The sequence below is a fragment of the Tenrec ecaudatus genome, chromosome 6 (assembly GCF_050624435.1).
Source record: "Tenrec ecaudatus isolate mTenEca1 chromosome 6, mTenEca1.hap1, whole genome shotgun sequence".
Taxonomy (NCBI): Eukaryota; Metazoa; Chordata; class Mammalia; order Afrosoricida; family Tenrecidae; genus Tenrec; species Tenrec ecaudatus.
Window position 1 is genome coordinate 9,334,145 of NC_134535.1, and position 19,099 is coordinate 9,353,243.

Genomic DNA, 19,099 nt, shown 5'->3' on the forward strand with positions numbered 1-19,099 from the left:
GCGGACGTGTGTGTGCAGTGGGTGTGACGGGTGGCTCTGCATGGGCCCTTGTTTTTTTCCTGGTATCAGGGCCTTGTAGAAGCAGGGACTTGGGTCATGAGGGAGGAGCTGGTTTCCCTGCTGAGAGTTCCCAAACCCACCATTTCTCCACACAAAGCACAGGAAGGAAAACTCAGAAAGGAAATGATCTTTCAGGACCCAGCTCCTGGTGTTGGAAGTCCAGTGTGGCGGATGCTGTTAGAAAGGGGGAGCTTTCACTCCCAGAGGGCATCCTGATTCTGTACTGTCTCCTCACCGAGTCAGGCTCTGTTTTTGCCATTTTACAAACAAGAACCTCTTACAAGTCCTGAGAGCTGGAGCTGGCAGTGGGAAGGCCCAGCCCAGAGGCCGATAGTGCAGATAGGGGTGGGCGACCATTGCGGGCATTGGATGGAAGAGGGCGCTACCATCCTGCCTTGTTTTCTTTGTCTTTTATCAAAACCTGTAGGATTTTTTCCACCACCATTGAGTTTAACAAACCCCCTCCAGAGGCTGAGGCCATAAAAAAGCCACTCATCCCAAAGACCACCCACGTTTGTTTCTTTCATTACCTCTTCCCTGTTGCCCCTTCTCTGAAAGTGTGTTCAGAAGAGCTGCCTGCCTGTGACTTTCCCATCAGGGACCCTGGTGCAGGTCAGAGTGGTTCTGCTACTCTAGCCCTGGCTGTGACACCTCTCAGAAGAGCGGGAACTCCTCAGATCGGCCCGGGAAGGGTCACCAAGGCCCAGGCTGACCCTGATCCAGGCTCTGAGCTGGTGGATGGGGGCTGGTTGAGGGCTAAGTGTAGCCTGAGTGGGTGTGGGGCAACCTTTTCCGTGATCAGCTCGGTGACGTGAAGTTCCTGGCCCTCACACCAACTCCACAACTTGCCTTCTCAACCCTTGTCCGCCCTTCGGTGTCTGTTGGCCTCAGCAGCTGGCAGCAGCAGTTTGCTCTGTCCTGGCCCAGCCCACATAGGGACAGCTTTACCCCGAGACCCAGCTTTGGGATCCTTTCTCCCAGAGGGAGGGAAACATGTCCTCCTACTAAGCACCGGGAGAAGAAACTCAAAACTCCAATGGCTTTGACGTGTATGTGTGTGAAGAAAACATCCTCCTGTGGAAGGGGTCGGTCCTCTGTTTCTGGAGACGAGAACCTTCAAAGGACCTGATACAGGTCTCCAGAGCAGTGTTGGCTCCCTGTGTGGAAAGGATAGCCCCACTAGGGTCCAGCAGCCAGTCTCCAGGTCTTCAGTAAGGACATCCCCAGAGGGAGCGGTGGTGCCCGAGGGCAGAGGGCCTGGGAGGTCAGGAACAGTCTGATGGTGTGAGACTAACAAGGGAGCAATTGCTGTGAACTACCGGAAGATGGGCTTGCCATGAACCAGGTCCTGAGCTAAGCACTTCCCTTGTCGTACCCACTGCTAACCAGTTAGCTCGCAGTCAGCAGCCCCTGGGCGCTTTCTGAGGCTGTAAATCTTTTTGGAGCAGACTGCCTCACCTTTCTCTTGCCGAGTGGCAAGTGGATTTGCACACAACCTCATCCCATCCTGGGCAGGAGACGTAGCATCAATAGCCTTGTCGATGAGGAAAGTGAGGTTCTGAGGCAAGATCATGTAACAAATGTTCATTAGTAAAATGGTGAGCCAGTGTTCTTTGAAGATTGGTCCCCAAATCGGCCCTCTCGCCCCACCCTGGGGATCCTGGGGGCTTTGTGAGACAGATTCAACCCTCATGCTGCCAGTCCCCAAACACAAACGCGCACAGGTACTTTGGGCCTCTGGAGAAAGGCAAATTGACAAAAAACCCCACCAAAACCCTCCCGCCTCCATGCTGCCTCTAGGGGGAGCTGTGTGACTAAGCTACTTGCCCCATCCCAAACAGGCTTCAATTTATCATGGTAAAAAATTGGGCTAAGATTAAATCCCATCAACAAGTGAGCTGTAGGACAGTTTCCCGAGTCTTCTGACATCACAGCCCTCAGAGAAATGCCGTGTGGCCTGATGACCGAGCTGCTCCTGTCCAGGCCGGGGTTTCAGAGGGGCTTACAGGATGGTGATGCCCTTCCCCAGCTCTTGAGACTGCAGCCTCCCAAAACACCGAACATAGCTAGGGCCCGGCTCCCCAGCTCCTCGTCTCCCCAAGTCATTAGGATGACTAGGCAGGAAATTGGCTGTGTCTAGGGATTACAGAACTGGGGATTAATTGAAATTACCCTAGCGTGATGGATGCCAGTTGAAAATTCTCCCCATGTTCTGCTGGGAATGTAAGAAATCCCCAACAGACTGCACACTTCAATGAGAGTAGCAAGCATAGGCTAGCAGAGTGGATATTGTAAAAATTCAGGTTGGTCATGGTGATACGTATCTTTCTTGCCTGGACTTTACAGGGTCAGTCACAGTGAGGACTCTGGGCTGGACTTTGATAGTAGGGGCCATAAACCAGGTGACCAGCGGCATCCCAGGATAAGTGCCCCTGAACTCCCTGATGACCATGGAACCTGGAGGAGAGGCAGGCACACTGGGTGCTGGGACATAAGCTATGGGAGCGCTGGCACCTCGTGGACACGCACATGATGCCACTGTCCTTCGGATTGGATTTTTTCAGCCCAAGGAGAACCAGCCAGGCGAGGAATTCATGTTTATTGCTTCAAAGCACTAATAGGAACACCTTGCAGGGCAATTTCATTAACCATCTTGTCCCTCGTGGATAGCTGGCTGCCCATCTGGGATGCTCCGGAATTCCGAGAGGGAAGACCAGGCGGCCTCGGCTTCACGCTAAAAACTACTTAGAAGGCCTGGTGGCAGAGCGGCTACGCGTTGTGCTAACCTTAGGTCAACAGTTCGAAACCGCTCCGTGGGAGAAAGATGAGGCTTTCTACTCTCATAAAGATTCCCAGTCTTGGAAACCCACAGGTGCAGCCCTCTTCCGTCTGTAAAGCAATCGACTGGATAACAGCAGTGAGTTTGATGTACATTGAAAAAAAATCATTTCATTGGGGGCTCATACAACTCTTAGCACAAGCCATACATACAGCCATTGTGTAAAGCACATTTGTACATTCGTTGCCCTCATCATTCTCAAGACATCTGCTCTCCACCTAAGCCCCTGGCATCGCCTCCTCATTTTCTCCCTCGCCCCCCTACATTTCGAAGACCTTCTCCCGCTCTCCCCGCGCCCGCGCGCGCCGAGCGAGCGGCCCCGTGATCCTTCCGCGCTCCCCCGCGCAGAGGGCGGGGCGTGACGAATCTCTGAAGCCCCGGAAAGTAGTGCGCTCTTTGCTTTCGGGGAGGCCTTGAAAATTACCCACCTTTTTCTCGGAATGACAGCCTGGACATAAAGGCCGTGGGCGGGCCGCCCGGGCGTCGGCGGTCACGTGGCGTCGGCGCGGGGTCACGTGGCACGGGCGGAGGGATATGCCGAGACGGCTCAGACCGACTCTATAAATAGCGCGTCTGGGCGCCGCGGCCATTTCTTCGCTGGCTCTTTGATGTAGAACACCCCTCGCCGCGCGCCGTCCGCTCCCTCCCCTCCCACAGGCTCCGCGGCCGCCATGGCGTATTAGAGGCGGGAGTGCGGCGGCAGCGTAGGCCCTTGCAGCGGCGGCAGCAGCACCAGGCTCTGCAGCGGCAACCACAGCGGCTTAAGCCATGGCGTGAGTCCCGGGGCCGGGCGCGCGGCGCGGCGGGGCGGCGCGGCGTCGCCGAGGGGCCAGCGGTTTTACGAGGCGCCCGCGACGCGCGGCCGCTGCTTGGGTGTCTCCCGAGCCGCCCACTCCCCTGGGTCGGGAGGGCGCCGCGGGGAAGGCCGACGGCCGCGGCCGCGCGAAACGTGGCAGGCGGCAAGATGGCGGCCGGGGCGGGGCCGCGCTGGCTCAGGGCAGGGCCGCGCGTCGCCCGGGCTCGGGAGGGCGCCGGCCTCCATTTTGTGCACCCTGCGCCGGCACGCGGCCAGGGCCTCCCAGTGCTTCCGGGCCACCTGTGCGCGCCCGTGGGGCGCGGGGGAGGTCGGATCCGGCCATCTTGTGGCCCGGTCGAAAAGAAGAAGATGGCAGCCCCGGGCCCGCCGCTCGCTCACCCGGGGGCTTTCTTGTTTCCTTCTCCCCGCCCCCCCAGGCTTCTCACGGCATTCAGCAGCAGCCTTGCTGTAACCGACCAAGACTTCTTCGAATCCCGCGCTTTACTCGATTCCGTCGTAGCCTTACGATATGGCCGAGATGAGCTTCCTGCACAGCGAGGTGTTAGGGGGGGACTTGATGTCCCCCTTCAACCAGTCGGGTTTGGGGGCTGAAGAGAGCCTCGGTCTCTTAGATGACTACCTGGAGGTGGCCAAGCACTTCAGACCACATGGGTTCACCAGGGACCAAGTTAAGGCAGGCTCCTCCGAATGGCTGGCAGTGGATGGCTGGTTGGATGCCTCCGACTACGGCAAGGGTGAGTAGCCATCTTCCCTGGGGTCTGGCAGGCTTCCCTCCTGGTGGCGTTCCCAGGGAACTCAGCAGTCGCTCTGATTTCCTTCCAGAGGATGCCTTCTCCGGGACAGACTGGATGGTGGAGAAGATGGACCTGAAAGAGTTTGACTTCGATGCCCTGCTGAGTCTGGGTGACCTGGAAACCATGCCCGAAGAGCTACTGGCCACGTTGGATGACACCTGTGATCTCTTTGATCCCCTGGTCCAGGAGACTGACCCTAAGGAGACCCCACCCCAAGCAGTGAACCCAGTTGGCCATCTCCCAGAAAGTTCGCCCCACACCGACCAGGTTGCCCCATTCACCCTCCTGCAGTCTCTTCCCGAGTCCCTAGGGGCCCTGACCTCCATTCCAGATCATTGTTTTAGTTTAGAGCTTGGCAGCGAAGTGGACATCTCTGAGGGGGACAGGAAGGCCGACGCTCCCTCGTTCAGCACTGTGGCCCCTTCATGCATTAAGGAGGAGGACGCCCCCTCAGATAATGACAGTGGCATCTGCATGAGTCCAGAGCCCTACCTGGCGTCTCCCCAGCACAGCCCCCCCACCTCTGGGGACTCCCCAAGTAGACTGCTGCCTCCACCTGCCCTTGGTGGCTCTGCTCGCTCTAAGCCTTATGACCCTCCTGGAGAGAAGGTAGTGGCAGCAAAGGTCAAGGGAGAGAAGTTGGATAAGAAGCTGAAAAAGATGGAGCAGAACAAAACCGCAGCCACCAAGTACCGCCAGAAGAAGCGGGCGGAGCAGGAGGCCCTGGCCGGCGAGTGCAGGGAGCTGGAGAAGAAGAACGAGACTCTGAAGGAGAGGGCGGATTCTCTGGCTAAGGAGATCCAGTATCTGAAAGACCTGATCGAGGAGGTCCGAAGGGCCCGGGGAAAAAAGAAGACCCCTTAGGCAGGGTAGTCGGGCTCGAGCTTGTACATAGGTCTGTCCGGAGCGGAGTTGTAATAAATTATTTTGTGGTCGCAAGTTGTGCTGCCAGTGCTGTGTGCCTTCATCTGGATGAGGCCTGTTTCCTGCCAAGGAAGGAAGGGTGGGGAGGGAGCCTTTGACCATTAAACTTCAATCCTGCAGGTGAGGTTTAGCTAATGAGAGCCAGTGGTGTTCACACTACCCTTTGGTTGGGCTCAAGCCTAACGCTACATAGCTATTTGGGTATTTTGAGAGTTCACGGGAAGCCCCTGAAGTAGATGGGTCGCAGGTCTTAGTTGCTACCTGCTGCCACCAGCCATGCAGTCACCCATAAAGAGGTCTTAGAGAAAGGGCTGTAGGCTCATTGAAGCAGACCTGTAGTCATTTCTTGAAGGACACCATTTGGCCAGCGGAGGTCCAGTTCCCCCATGAGCCAACCTCCAGGGCCTCCCCTGGACGACTTAACCTGGCTTTGCCATCGGTAAGGGCTGCGTCTTCTGGGAGAACTAGCCCAGACAGCCATTATTTCTGTCAGCATGGCAGGCCTCCCCATCTTGTTCTGAGATTTAACCTCTTCAGAGGAACCAGCTGGAAGCCAACCGTGAAAGTGCTGCCCACCAAGGCTGTGGTAAGTGCTGATGAGTTCCCAAGGGAAAGGAAACAATGCCCATTCCTGGGCCATCAGAAATGGACTGGGCAGGGCTGTGATGCCATCTTACTGAAGTATTCTGGCACAGTAATAACGCCCCCGTTCGAGCTCATGGGCTGGCTTCCAGTCTCGGCTTCTGGAGGGCCTGAAGTGAAGAAGACAAGGAAACCGGGTCAATCCCAGGATACATGGCCAGGCCAGCAGGGAGCAATCCCAGATGGCCAGCTGTGACAGCGAGGGAGGGATCAGCAATGAGCTTGGTGGTCATTAGGGACTTTGCTGTCTTGAGATTCCGGGATTCCCCTGGAGCCATGGGGAGAAAGGTTCTAGAACCAGTCTGGTTCCTTTGCATTTTGGGGTGTCTGTGCCAGCTTCCTTTCCCTTTTGCTCCCCACACCTGCCCCAACTCTCCGGCTCATCCTTCAGTACAATGATCTTGGAGAAGCCCACCTGACCGCTCCTATGTCACTTTCCTGCTGTCAGCCAAGTAGCCAGTAATGTACCCATTACCAAGGCAGCAGGAAGCCAGCAAGAGGAAGGCTCACTCCATCCTTCAGCTTACAGGACAAGCATTGCTGCTTATCCAGTTGGGTGTAGATTCAAACCTAGGTAGCCTTGACTCGTGGGTGCCCACTTTTAAGCTCCGCACAGGCAGCCATCTGTCTGTCAGGGATCCTGGAGGCGCTACCTAAAGCTGGGTGTTCTCTTAAGCTATGGATTCTGCACTGCCCTCGGCAGCTGGCCCCACGGATCGGAGGCTGGAATACTGAGGAGAGACAGCAATGCTGGCCAGGCCACCAGTCACCCAGGGTTTGTGCTTCAGACAAGGGCCCACGTCTCCCGTGGCAGTGGGGAAACGGCCCCCGAGGGCCCGTTGCAGGCTGATCCCATCCCAGGAGTCTACAGGTAGTTCCACAAGCAGCTGGGAAGGCACTCAGGCCATAGGCCAGAGCTATCCCCTGCTCCAGTGCTGTCTCCCCAAAGATGTCAGATTGCTAACCACAAATGCCCCAGTCGCTCCTCCAGTTTAGTCTCAAACTTCACAGAGTAGACTGAATGGGAGCTTCCCCTGCCCCCGTCCCCCAGGTCTCATGTCATAGTTGAGACCTTCCATGACTGCTCACTCAGGCCCAGCTCCTCTGATTGGTAGTTTTACAAAGCCTTCCCCACTCTTTCTCCTAGTTAGGGCATCCTAATCTTGGTGTAGTGGTTGAACTTGGTAGTTTGAAACCCCCAGACCGTCGGTGAAAGATGAGGCTGAGTCTTGGGGCAGTTCTACCCAGGGCTTACAGTGGAAGCCGAGCGCAGGTGGTTTGAAAGCCCCAGCAGCCCTAACTGCCTGCCCTGCGAAGATGGAAGCTGCCAGCACCAGCCCGGGACAGTTCCATCCTGTCCCCCAGGGCTGCCAAGTCAGAATCAAGATGACCCGGCGGGCTTCCGGCTGTCTGGCGTGGTTTCCTATGCGCCATCCGCTGCTGCCGACCGCAGTGCGGGACGTCAGGTCCTGAGAGCGGGGCGGGGTTGGTGTCTCAATGTGCTAAAATTTAATCTCAAAATCTACGTTCCTGGCGCCGCCCTGTCTCTCCCTTCCCCCCTCCCGACCGGGCAAGGCCACTTCCCGTTTCAGCCCGTTCTGGGAAGCAGGTCTCATGTCATAGCAGTTGTGCCCCGTGGGTTTGGTTTTGAGGGCTTGAGCTCTTTAAGGTGCCGCTGCCCCTCACGTAGCAGGGCCCAAGGGCTGCTGGATGGTCTAGGGAGCCCGGGACACACGTGGGGCTTAAGGACCCTGGTTCCTTAGATGGGGACAGGAAAGACTGGCGGAAGCCAGGGCTGCAGGAAGTGGGGAGGATGGGAGGCGGAAGGACCTGCGTGGGGGTGGGTGGAGGGTGAGGCTTCTGGCAAGCCCAGCCTTGCTAAGGCCTTTCCTGTCCCACCCAGGTGCCTGAGCCTGGGCCCAGTGATTCCTGCCCCTCAGACTTAAACTGCCCAGGGCAGCTGCTAACACAGATTCCTGAGCCCAGGAGACAGAACCTCATGGTGGGAGGGACTGTTAAGGTGGCAATGGTCACCTGCCTCGCTGGGTGGGCTGGGGTGCCACCCGGGTTAAGATCAGCCTCCCTGGCACTTTCAGGCAGGGCAATGGGTGTGGCCAGTGTAAGCAACACCCCAACAGCCTAGTGACTGTGACTGCAGGTGTCAGAAAAGGCCCCTGGGCTGAGGTCAGCCCTTTCCAGCTAAGCTGCTTAAAGGATGAAAGGAAGGAGGGTGGGGGTGGGCAGAAACCCCACCTCAGCCCTTTGAACCAGTCCAGCTCAGCAGGTTTGGCTGGATCCCTCTTCCCCAACCTAGCGCCCCCCCCCCTTCCCCCCTTCCTACCCAGGATGGGGACTTCAGGATCCAGGGCTGATAGCTAGGGGGAGTGATACCTGTCCTGGGTGTGGATCCCCTCCAGGTGCTAACTGAAAGGTCAGCAGTTCAAAGCTATCAGCAGCCCCTGGGGCTTTTGGCTCCTAGGATGATTTAGCTTTGTAGGTTCAGGAAGTACAAATTACACCCAACTTATGCAGTGGGGCAGCAACATGCCGGAGGACCCATCCCAGTTGTTGGCAGACGGCCCGTCCTTCCTCTCCCAGACACCACTGGAGCCACCTCTGCCAGGGAGCCCGTGACTGGGGAGCTGACTCTGGCCAGCCAGGTCCCCCCTCCCTGTCCTGAGGCTTCAGGCCCTTCCAAGGACACCAGCTCTGCGAGGCCCGGCCATGTCTTTGCTCCCTCACACCCTTGTCTTTTCCACCTGCTGTCACAGGCTCAGCCCACATATAAATAGGAGGCAGCTGACTCCACGTCTGCCCTGGCACAAATCTAAGTGGGGGACCCGGCTTCCGAAGGCCACTGCTCTTTCTTGAGGGAAGCAGGCTTGACCCTCACGTGCACTCCTTCGCCCTGGGCGACGGAGCTGAGGTTCCTGCTGGAAGGGGGCAGGGAGGGGCGGTCCTCGGAGCCTGAGGACCAGGGAGACCACCTCAAGCCAGGCCAGCATCGAACAGCTCTGGGGCAGCATTTATTAGAACCAAGACTCCACCAGTCTGGGGTGTGGCCTCCGGGACCTAGGAACTGGCCTGGTTCCACAGTACACAGTCCAGGAGCTCCCCCTGAGAAAAACCAAACAAAATCAATGTTCTTTTAGCAGCTCCGGGCTGCCGGGAAAATCCTGGCCTGGGCTTCCCGCTCAAGAGCTCTGTTCCAGCCTCCACCAGACTCCAGTTCCGGGTCTTCCCCCGCCCGGCTGGCCCGGCAGCGCCACCTGCTGGCTGCTCTGAGCGCGGCAGGTCCTAATTCCCAAAGTACTCCTGCTGGAACTTCTGGAAGTCTTCCTCCGTGAACACGGTGCCCTCGGCCTTCTTCTTCTTCTTCGTCTTGGTCACAGGCCGGTCGCAGGCCTTGCGGCCTTGGTTCTGCAGCAGAATCTGGGGGCAGCACAGGAGTTAGGCTCCCAGGGGAGCTCAACCAGAGCTCCCTGCGATCCCCTTCCCAGGGTCACCCATCCCTCGGGCCCACCTGCTGGCAGACAGCCTCAGCCACAGGACTTCTCCCACAGGTCAGGAACTTCAGATTTGCTCTCAGGTGGTCTTGACCTTCTCGCTTCTGGAACTCAACTGGGGGGCATTTCAGATTCACTCTCTGGAAAGCCTCCTGGGTCCCCTCCTGAATGTTCCCCCAACTGGGACAGCCACTTCATCTCTAGATTGTCACAGCCCTTGATCTTCAAATCCTCTCCACAAACCCCATGAAAGCCCTTGCCAGGCTCACCCTAAATCCAGGGCTTACAGCAGGAGACCCAAACCCCAACCCAATGCCACCTTGTCCATGCCCACTCACGGCGACCCTACAGGGCAGGCGAGAACTGCCCTGTGGGATTCCAAGACTCTAACTTTTTATGGGAGTAGAAAGCTTCATCTTTCTCCCATGGACCAGTGGGGTTTTGAACTGCTGATTTTGAGGTTAGCAGTCTAATGTGTAACCCACTACAGCACCAGGCTTCCTACAGCAAGCACAACAGACCAAAAATAAAACAACAAAAAAAACCCCATAAAAACAAAACCCTAGCCTTGCTGAGCTTACATTTTAGTGGGGAGAGGGATGGTGAGCAAATTAGTATTTAGAGGTGACACAAGATTTTAGTACTGTAAAACAGCAAGGAGGACTAAAAAGTGCACCCAACTCAAGCCATGGTACTCTCCATTGTCTCACATGCATGTGAAAGTTGGACATTAGATAAGGAAGTCCACAGAAGAATCAATGGATTTGAATTGTGGTGTTGGAGAAAAACATTGAAAGTACCCTGAACTGCGAAAGGAAAAAACTGATCTGTCCTGGAAGAAGAAAAGCCAGAGTGCCCCTCAGGGACATGGATGACGAGACTTGGTCTCCTGTACTTTGGACGTGTTGTCAGGAGAGAGCAGTCCCTGGAGAAGGACATCATGGTAAAGTGGAGGGGCAGCGAGAGGAAGCCCATCAATGAGATGGGCTGACGTGGCGGCTGTAACAATGGGCGCAGGCATAGGGCTACTGCAGTGTTTCCTTCTGTTGTACATCAGTAAGGTCCCTCTGGGTTGGAACCGCCTCTGTGGCACCTAACCACTTAAGGAGAACCAACAGGGCAATTCCAGGGGGTGGGATTACAATTCCAAAGGGGGAGGCCTTGAGAAGGCTTCCAGGAATGGCACCAGCCAGCATTTACTGGGAGGGCCAGTGGCGCAGCTGGGGCAGAGCAGCCAGCCAGATTTAGGATTTCCCCGGACTGCTTTGGTAACCCTTGTGCTGTGGTGGTAACCACAGTGGGTAACTGTTGGGCGGTGAACCGCAAGATCAGTAGTTCAAAACAGCCAGCACACCCAGGAGAAAAAGGAGGCTTTCTTTTCTCGTAAAGCGTTACAGTCTCAGAAACTGCCAAGGGTGGCAGTTAGAGGGCTTTCAGAATGGTCAAGGGGGGGAGGGTGTCACCACTCCTCATTTCCTCATTCAGTTCCAAACGAGCCCTGTGCTGGACACCAGGGCTTTCCAGAAAAGCCTGGTTCAGTCTGTTCTTCTAAGCCCCCTGCACTTTGGTTGATTACTTTAGGGGTCCCATCACATTTGGCAATTTTACGCTGACTTAAGAGATTCTGTGACGTCTCTCTCCCCACTAGGGTACAATTTCCCAGGGCCGGCTGCTGTGCTTCGTTCAGGTCCGTATCTGCAGGATCCACCTGCCGGCACACAGCAAGCCTTTTAGAAGCCCCCAGCAAGGCGTCTGAAGCCGGGCAGGCCTCAAGGGCCTCCTCTTCCAGGGCTCCGGCGCCCGCGTCCACCCCCACCCCGGACGGCACATCCCAGGCCCTGCCCGAGCTCACCCAGCGCCGACTTGGGCACCTTTCCCTTGGCCGAGTTCCGCAGCTTCCGGGACTGGGGCGCCTTTGCCTTCCGGGACCGCTTCACCGATGTCCTCTTTGGTTTGTCCCGGACAGGCGCGGCCTGGGGGGCTGGAGGGGAAGGGAGGACCAGGGTCAGAGGGCCGCAAGACACCCACCCACCAGGGAACGCCCGTGCTGCCTGGCTTTTTTGCGGCCCCGGGACTCCGGTTCCCAGTTTCTGCTGCCCACCCGCCCGCGCCGGCGACCCCACGCACGCCCCCTCACCCTCGGCCGGTCCCAGCAGCTCCAAGCCCCGCCGCAGCAAGGCCGCCGACATGACTGCGCGCGGCCCCGCCCTCACGCAGCCGCTACTTCCGGCCGGGCCGTGTTCATCACCCGGCTGGAAACCTGGGCTGGAGCACAAGGTTCCGGGGGGGACGGGCGGAAGTGCCCATCAACCTGAGGACGCATGCGTGGAGGGCGGGAGAAGTGGCGTTGCCTACTTATTTCGGCGAGGCGGGGGCGGGGCCAATACGCAGAAGGACACATATTTTTTCCAATCGCAACCCAAGCATCCCCGCGCGCGACGGGCCACGCCTTCTTCCGGAAACCACCCACAACTAGCCCCTCCCCAGGTCAGCCCTGTCTCTAGAGCGCGCGGCCCGAGCCAGGGGCGGGCCAGTTCGCTACTTTTCCCAAAACGGAGGCTGGTCCTGGAGTGGGCGGGTTCATTCGCGCGGCATCACCTTTTACGGCTCAGTCCACTCGCCGCTCACTGATGGCTTTCTGTGCGCCGTGACGGGGAGCTCATCACGCAGCTATTTCTAAACAATGAGAGGATGGCACGGGATCGCGCAGTGACTCAGTGGCACCTAACAACAGTAATCACAAAGAATGCTACTGGTGGCAAGTTACAAATTTGTTACTAGTTAAATATGGTCACCGCGGTGTCCCATGATCACCGATTCTTAATGCCGTCCTAGTCAATACCCACCTCCATTTCTCTCACCCTCATGCCTGTAGCTGCCTTTTTACCGCATTCTTTGCCCCTGCACCCCTCTAAACGATTTCCCCCACAGCAGCCAGAGCGACGTTTCCAAATGTGAACTTAGCACGCTTGGGCTGGAGAGCCTTTTAGAAAACGACCAAATCCCTGGACTTGGAATTAACCTTCCCACCTACCCTTGTCCTCAAAGGGGTGTGTATGTGTATCCTAAAAACCCCTTACGCGGCCTATGGAAATCTTCCCTCTTCCAGACGTAACTTATGCAGGCCTGGAATTTTCTAAGTCTAGTGTAGACTTAGACCTAAAACTTCAATTGTCTGTTCTTAAACCTATTATTTCAAATGGATTCATATAATTTTTTCCCCTCAATCTTAATTTCTAACATAACAGACATAACACACACACACAAAGTTCATTGGGACCCTCTTTTTGAAGACTGTGAAGGGATTCTGTCCGGAACGCAGAAAGCTGGAGAACCTCTGGACTAAAAGTTACTTTTCCTGCATTGTGGGTGGGGGGCCCTGATGTGCTCCCTGCTCTACCTGCAGCGTGTAGCAGTGCACCTGGCATGCAGGAGACACAGAACATGAATGATGAGTGGAGAGGAACGACTTCCTTCACCCATGCCAGAGAGTGGGACACAGGGGTGACTCAGCTAAATGGCGCAGCCCTGGTGTCGAAATGCTTAGGTTGGCTGCTAAAGAATCCACCAGCAGTTCCGTGGAAGAATGATGTAGCTACATGTTGGCTTCTGAAACCTAGGGTCATTGAGATCCTGATTTACAGACTCTATAGGACAAGGCAAATGTGCCCTGTGAGTTTCCAAGGCTGTGAATCTTTATGGGAGCAGAAAGCCCAATCTTTTTCCTCGGGAAAGGAGTTGATGGTTTTGAACTGCTGACCTTGCAGTTATCAGCCCCAAGAATAAGCACTACACCACCCTTGAGCTCTCTAGTCTGCCCTGTAAGGCTGCTATGAGTTGGAATCCCCTCCATGTAATAGTTACTGGCTACTTCCCAATGTAGACACCTTACTAATGACAACAAACAACATCAAAGTCTAGTTCTAAGTGTTTCACATTTGTACATTCATTGAATGTCCCGCCCCACCTGTTTTTGAAGAAGGTACTACTGTTTCTATTTTACAGATGAGGAAACTGAGGCCTAGAGGCCCAGGAACCCGACGGTGACATAGGCGTTGTCAGAAGTGGGGATCAAGACAGCCTGGTCTGATGGTCACAGCTGTGGCCCCCTGTGGGACCTTCACTCCACGTGGCTGGGGAGCCCTCAAAGGAGAGGCCCCGTGGAACCCCGTGGTATTCCAGGCAGGAAGTCCTCAGAATGAGTGTATGCTGTCAGAGGAAAATGCAGGGGGCCAGTGCGACTCGGGGGGTGCTGGGCACCATGACTGTGCCCTGAGGGCGCTGGGGGTCCTGGAGAGCCTAGGAGACAAGCGCTGTTGTTTCCCTGCTTCTACAACAGCCTGACTTTTAATGTTACATTCCCTCTTTCCGGTCCACGTCCATTTCTGCACCCGCAGCCCCGGCGCGCTTCACAGGGCAGGGTGGCATTCAGTGAGCGGGGCATAAACGCGCGAACCGAACGGCGGAGGGTCGAGTCCGGCGCGTCAGAGGCCGCGGGAAGGAGGGGGCGGCCTGAGGCCCTGCTCCCGAGGGGGACCCCCCGGGGCGGAGGGCTCTCAGAAGCGGCGGACGGCGCGCTGGGCGGAGGGATTCCCCCGCCCGCCTCCGCCCCGCCCCCTCCGGACCCTCGGGCCACGCCCCCTCCGGACTCTCGGGCCCCGCCCCCTCCGGACCCTCGGGCCCCGCCCCCGCCGGACTCTCGGGCCCCGCCCACTCGAGCGGAGGCGTCTGCGCGCCCGGGCGGCCGCCAGGTGGCGCCGCAGGACAGCTTTCCAGGGCGGCGCCTCCGCGACCGGGCGTCGGGGGTCCGGGTGGGCGTGCAGCCCCGGAGCCAGTCTCCCCTGACTTTCCAGGCAGCCCTGCGTGTGCCTGGCTGCCTGCTGTCCCCACGCACTGCGCCTGGGCCTGGCCTGAGGTTGAGGCATGTGGGTGGGGAGACTGAGGCAGGGCCGCCAGGCTGGGCTTTCCCAGCGCGGGGGTAGGGGATGGGGGTGGGGGACGGGTGGTGTGCGTCTGTGTGTGTGTGTGTGTGTGTGTGTCCAGACAAAAGGCACTGTGTTCCCTCATGCTAAATGCGGCATGACCAAGGCCGTTGGCGCAGTCACTGTGTCACTTCACCTGGTCCAGAGTCTTCCTCTTTTTCGCTGCCCTTCCACTCTTCCCAGCAGGAGGTCCTTTATCCAGGGACGGGCGACCACGGGCTCAAACTTAAGCACAGTTGTGGGGATGCCATGGGACAGGGTGGTGGCGGTGGGTGGGAACCGACCTCCCACAGGGTGACCGTGAGGAGCAAGGACCAACAGTGTGTCCAGCACGCAGATCAGCACGTGTCCACCCAGCTCTCCTTCAGTGGTCCCGCCCCGGGACAAGCAAGGACAAGATGGCAGGGCCACGCTGTTGGTTGGTACTGGGTTCTCAGCAGCCAGGTCTGTGCTGGGGCACGGATGGGACAGGCTGGAGGCCTCAGAGCTGGGTTGAAATCTCGGCTGGGGGACCAGGGCAGAGCTGGCTCCCTCTCTGAGGTGGCATTAGGTCCCTGCCTGCCCTGGACTCTGCTTAGCTGGAGCCCTTGTCGGCCCAGCGATGGGTGTGACTCCCTCCTGGTCCACATTTCTTCCTCCTGTGCCCTCCTCTCTTGATCTCAGATAGTACAACTCGAGGCTCAGAAAGGGGCAGTGTCTTTCTGCGAAGTCACCCAGCATGTCCCGCAGACTCAGACCCGCCAGCCCCAGGCTGAGAGGCTGTGTGGGGACACCCGGGGTCTTGCAATTGGCTCTCTTTCACTCTGCATCCCTCTGTGTGCCTCTCTCTTCTCATCTCTGTCTCCCCTGGTCTCTTCCAGCCCTCTGCCCCTCTTCCTGCTCTCTCCCCTGCCCTTCCCAGTCCTGACCCCTCCCAGGCTCCTCCCCGGCCTCTCTCCACCTTCAAATTGAAAACCCAAATGGAATTTCCATGGCCTTTCCCAGTGCCTGCTGTCTGCCCTCACCCTGCCCTCACCCTGCTCACTAGTGTGGAGTACATTTCCGGAGAGCTTTTGAGAAATCCATTTGTGTTCTCCCTTGCCTGAGGGCCTTAAGGACTGGCTCTCTCAAGCCCTGGCTTTCTCTTCTAAAAAGCGATGCTTAGGGCAGCCCCTGATCTACACCCCCCACACCCCACAATGACACTCCTCCTGTTTCCTTGGTTAGCGTACCCCTCTGAGTCAGGGCAGCGGGATGATAGAGTCATGGAGGAAGGTGTTCAGAAGGGGGCAGGCTGGGGGGCCCAGTGGGTGAGGCAGAGAACCCCAAGTCTCCCCAAGGTTCAACAGGGCATGTCTCCCCAAGGTTCAACAGGGGCTGAGCTGACACAACTGCAAACTGCTTCCCCCCTCTGGACCTCAGCTCCCCACTTTTTACTCTGGGCTTAGAGAAGCTGGGCCCAGGCCTCGTCCCAGGGCTGAAGGTGGTAATGCTGGATTTTCTGGATCCTGAATGGTGGGTGATGGGGCTGTGGGGCATGGGTCCCGGATCCAGGCTGTGCAGGTTCAAAGTCTGGCTTCACCACTCACCAGCTGTGTGTGTTTAGGCAAGGCATGGGACCTCTCTGTGCCTCCGTTTCCTCACCTGTGTGTTGGGTATGGTCACCATCCTCTGCTTGGTGGCAGGCCCACGACCTGGCAGGGTGCCATGAGGACCCAGTGCAGGCCACTCATGCACAGCGTCAGACTCAACAGAGACACAACCGTGATGGGTCACAGGAACAGAAAGACATTTTCTCACAGTTTAAGAGGCTGGCTGACTGAATTCAGGGAGCTGCTGGATCTTTGGTGAGCCTCATGTGACTGGGGCATATTCCACTATGCCCCCTCCCCAACCTTGGCAGTGGCATTTACATAATTTGTCAACTTGGGAAGGGGTGGAGTCTAGCCTGTCAATCAAACCTGGCCTTCTCCTAAGGATTCTGGGAACTCCTGGACACACTCTCTCTGCCTCATCTTTCTGCTGACAAGACACATGGAGCTACGCTGATGGAACCAGAGCCCTGGAGCTGGAGGAGCCACGTGGGGACCCACGCCAGCACTCAGATGCTTCCACTGGGTCCACAAGACATTGCACCCACTGGCCTGTGATCTTCCTGTATTCAGCATCATTGCATGTGTTGTGCGAGTCTGAAGAGGAATTTATAGACTCTAATCGGACATATGGGCTGAAACTGGGCTGGGATGTTTTCTCAACATACAATTGCTCTTTTTTATATAAAGCTCTTTCTTATACATACATGAGGGTCTATGAACTTGTTTCTCTAGTCCACCCAGATTCACACACCCCCATCTCTGCTGGCAGCTCTCTGCCTTATCTGCTCTTTCATCTCAAAAACTCATACCCAACACTCTACCATGGAGTTAATGCTGATGCCCAGCAACTGTTAGATCTCTCAGGGGTCCTTGGCTCTGAAGCCTGATTTGTGATCCAGTGAGTTTTATGAGAGTTAGAAGAAGTTTCAGGTTTCCCCAGCACTCGCAGGGCTCCTCACTCCGTGCAGCCTGCCTAGAAACTGCTTGGAAAGTCACCCAGTCTGGCTCTGGGGCTCCTGCCTTTTCAATTATTTCCTTCTGTGGGGAGGCATGGTGGATGACCCTGGTCGACCCCATTGGCTGAATTGAATTCATCTGGCCTAGGGCCAATCCAGGTGCAGTACCCACCCAGGTGTACCTCCCCTTCTTGGCCCGAAACCTGAACCTCTGAGCATGTGCAGTGTGCTACTTCTCCATGGGCCTGCAGCTCGGACCTCTGAGCATTCGCAGTGGACGCCCCAGCCCTAAGCTAGACTGCCTAACAGGACCTCCTGTGGGCTTCCGAGACGGTGACTGTTTATGGGAGTAGAAAGCCCAGTCTTTCTTCCGAGGAGCTGCTGGTGGTTTTGAACTGCCAACTGTGCGGGTCGCAGCCTAAAGCATAACCACTACACCACCAGGGCTCTGTCCTATGTCAGGTGACATGGCTTTAAAGCACCCCCTGAGGAACACTGCCTCATTAGCACAACAGAGCAAACCTCTTCTCAAAGAGATTCCAACCACAAGCATTGAGTCAGTCCCATGGCTGTTCTGCTGGTTCCTTTGGACCCCTGACCTTCTAGCTAGCAGCCAAGAGCTTAACCACTGCGCCACCAGGCCAGGGACACAATTCACTGCATGGCACAAAAAGCATTGGAAAACAAACTCACTGCCATCGAGTTGATGCTGACTCATGGCAACCGGGGCGAACTGCCCCTGGCGGTTTCCAAGACTATCTCTTCACAGGAGTAAAAATCCCCGTCTTGCTCCAGCAGAATGGCTGATGGTTTCGAACTGCTGACCTTAGAGATCACAGTCCAATGCATTACCACTACGCCACTAGGGCTCCAGAGGTAAATAAATGAGTGCTCGTGGGACCACAGGTGCTAAAGGACCCAGCTCCTGGCTGTGTGACCTGTGTGACCCAAGATGGACTTCCATGGAAAACCACGCTGACTGGGGGTTCTGCTTTGGGCCTAGGCTGTGCTCCCTCTGGGGTGAGAACAGAGGGAGGAGGGGGAGGGAAGGCTCCCAGGGCCCTGGAGAGGTGGGAGTGCAGGAGTGGAGCTGGGGACCTTCAGCAAGCACCCCTCCCCAGGCCTCTTGTTCCAGAGAAGGTCAGACTGGGGTCCCTGTGGAAGGAGCCAGTCCCTTTCCTGCTTGGACTCAGCGGCGCCCCCTCTGGGTGGTGGTGGTCACTTGGGGGCAGCAGAGTGGTGGTAGAGAAGGTCCTAGGGCAGGGCTAGGGGAGTGAGGGTGGACTCTGGGGAGGGGGCTTTGGCTCCTGAGAGGGCAGGGGTGGGTAAGGTTCCATCCCTTTCTGCCAGTCCTTTAATTCTAATTATGTCTTCATTAAAATGCAAATTTCCAGTGAAGGCTTGGAATGGAGGCTGTTGTCATGGCAACTGGAGTCTGGGGGTGGGGAGAAGGGGGGCCTACCTCCACCTTCTGATCCTTCTAGACCAAACTAGGGCCTGTGCCTGCCTGCCCACCCAGGACTGGAGTGCCTCACCCACCATTGGGAGTCTTTCTCTGAGGCCTGGCCTGCAGGACCCACGACCCATTAACTTCTTTGGCCTCAGTTTCCCCATCTGCACATTGGGGATACTGCACCCTTGAAGGGTTGTGCTGGGATCCGGTGAGTTCCTGTGTGGGCTTGAGGAGAAGGGCCTCTGACCCTCTGCTGCTCCGAGGTTCTCACTGAAGCTGGGGGTGTGGGGTGTGTGGGCCCCTTAGGGTCCAGGCCACTGCCTGCCCTGAGCCCTGACCTCCACCCTGTGTGTGCACTAAGAGCCAGAAGCTGGTGTGCAGTTTCCTTCTGCCAGCGAAGCTTCCCTTGAAATAGAGAAACATGGGCGTCTAAGAAATGGGGCACTCGCCTGCCCTCAGGAGACCCGAAAAGGAGGCGAAGGGGAAGGAACTGCAGAGAAGGGAGAAAGGGTGATCCTGCGCTATTTCCCTTTTTGCCTCTGCTGCCGGGAA

At 57.0% G+C, this 19,099-nt stretch overlaps 2 protein-coding genes across 2 annotated transcripts; one reads left to right on the top strand and one right to left on the bottom strand.

Annotated features, from left to right (window-relative positions):
- The first annotated feature begins 3,475 nt into the window (after positions 1 to 3,475).
- On the top strand, positions 3,476 to 5,449 carry ATF4 (activating transcription factor 4). The gene is made up of 3 exons (XM_075553602.1): positions 3,476 to 3,672; positions 4,133 to 4,450; positions 4,539 to 5,449. Exons 2-3 carry the CDS (start codon positions 4,225 to 4,227, stop codon positions 5,372 to 5,374), a joined length of 1,062 nt encoding a protein of 353 aa, XP_075409717.1. The 5' UTR covers positions 3,476 to 3,672; positions 4,133 to 4,224; the 3' UTR covers positions 5,375 to 5,449.
- A 3,640-nt stretch (positions 5,450 to 9,089) lies between these two features.
- Positions 9,090 to 11,872, bottom strand: RPS19BP1 (ribosomal protein S19 binding protein 1). The gene is made up of 4 exons (XM_075553604.1): positions 11,720 to 11,872; positions 11,435 to 11,563; positions 9,600 to 9,697; positions 9,090 to 9,508 (listed from the first exon to the last, which is right to left on the bottom strand). The coding sequence occupies exons 1-4, from the start codon at positions 11,769 to 11,771 to the stop codon at positions 9,374 to 9,376; spliced, it is 414 nt and encodes a 137-aa protein (XP_075409719.1). The 5' UTR covers positions 11,772 to 11,872; the 3' UTR covers positions 9,090 to 9,373.
- Between the last annotated feature and the right edge of the window lie 7,227 nt (positions 11,873 to 19,099).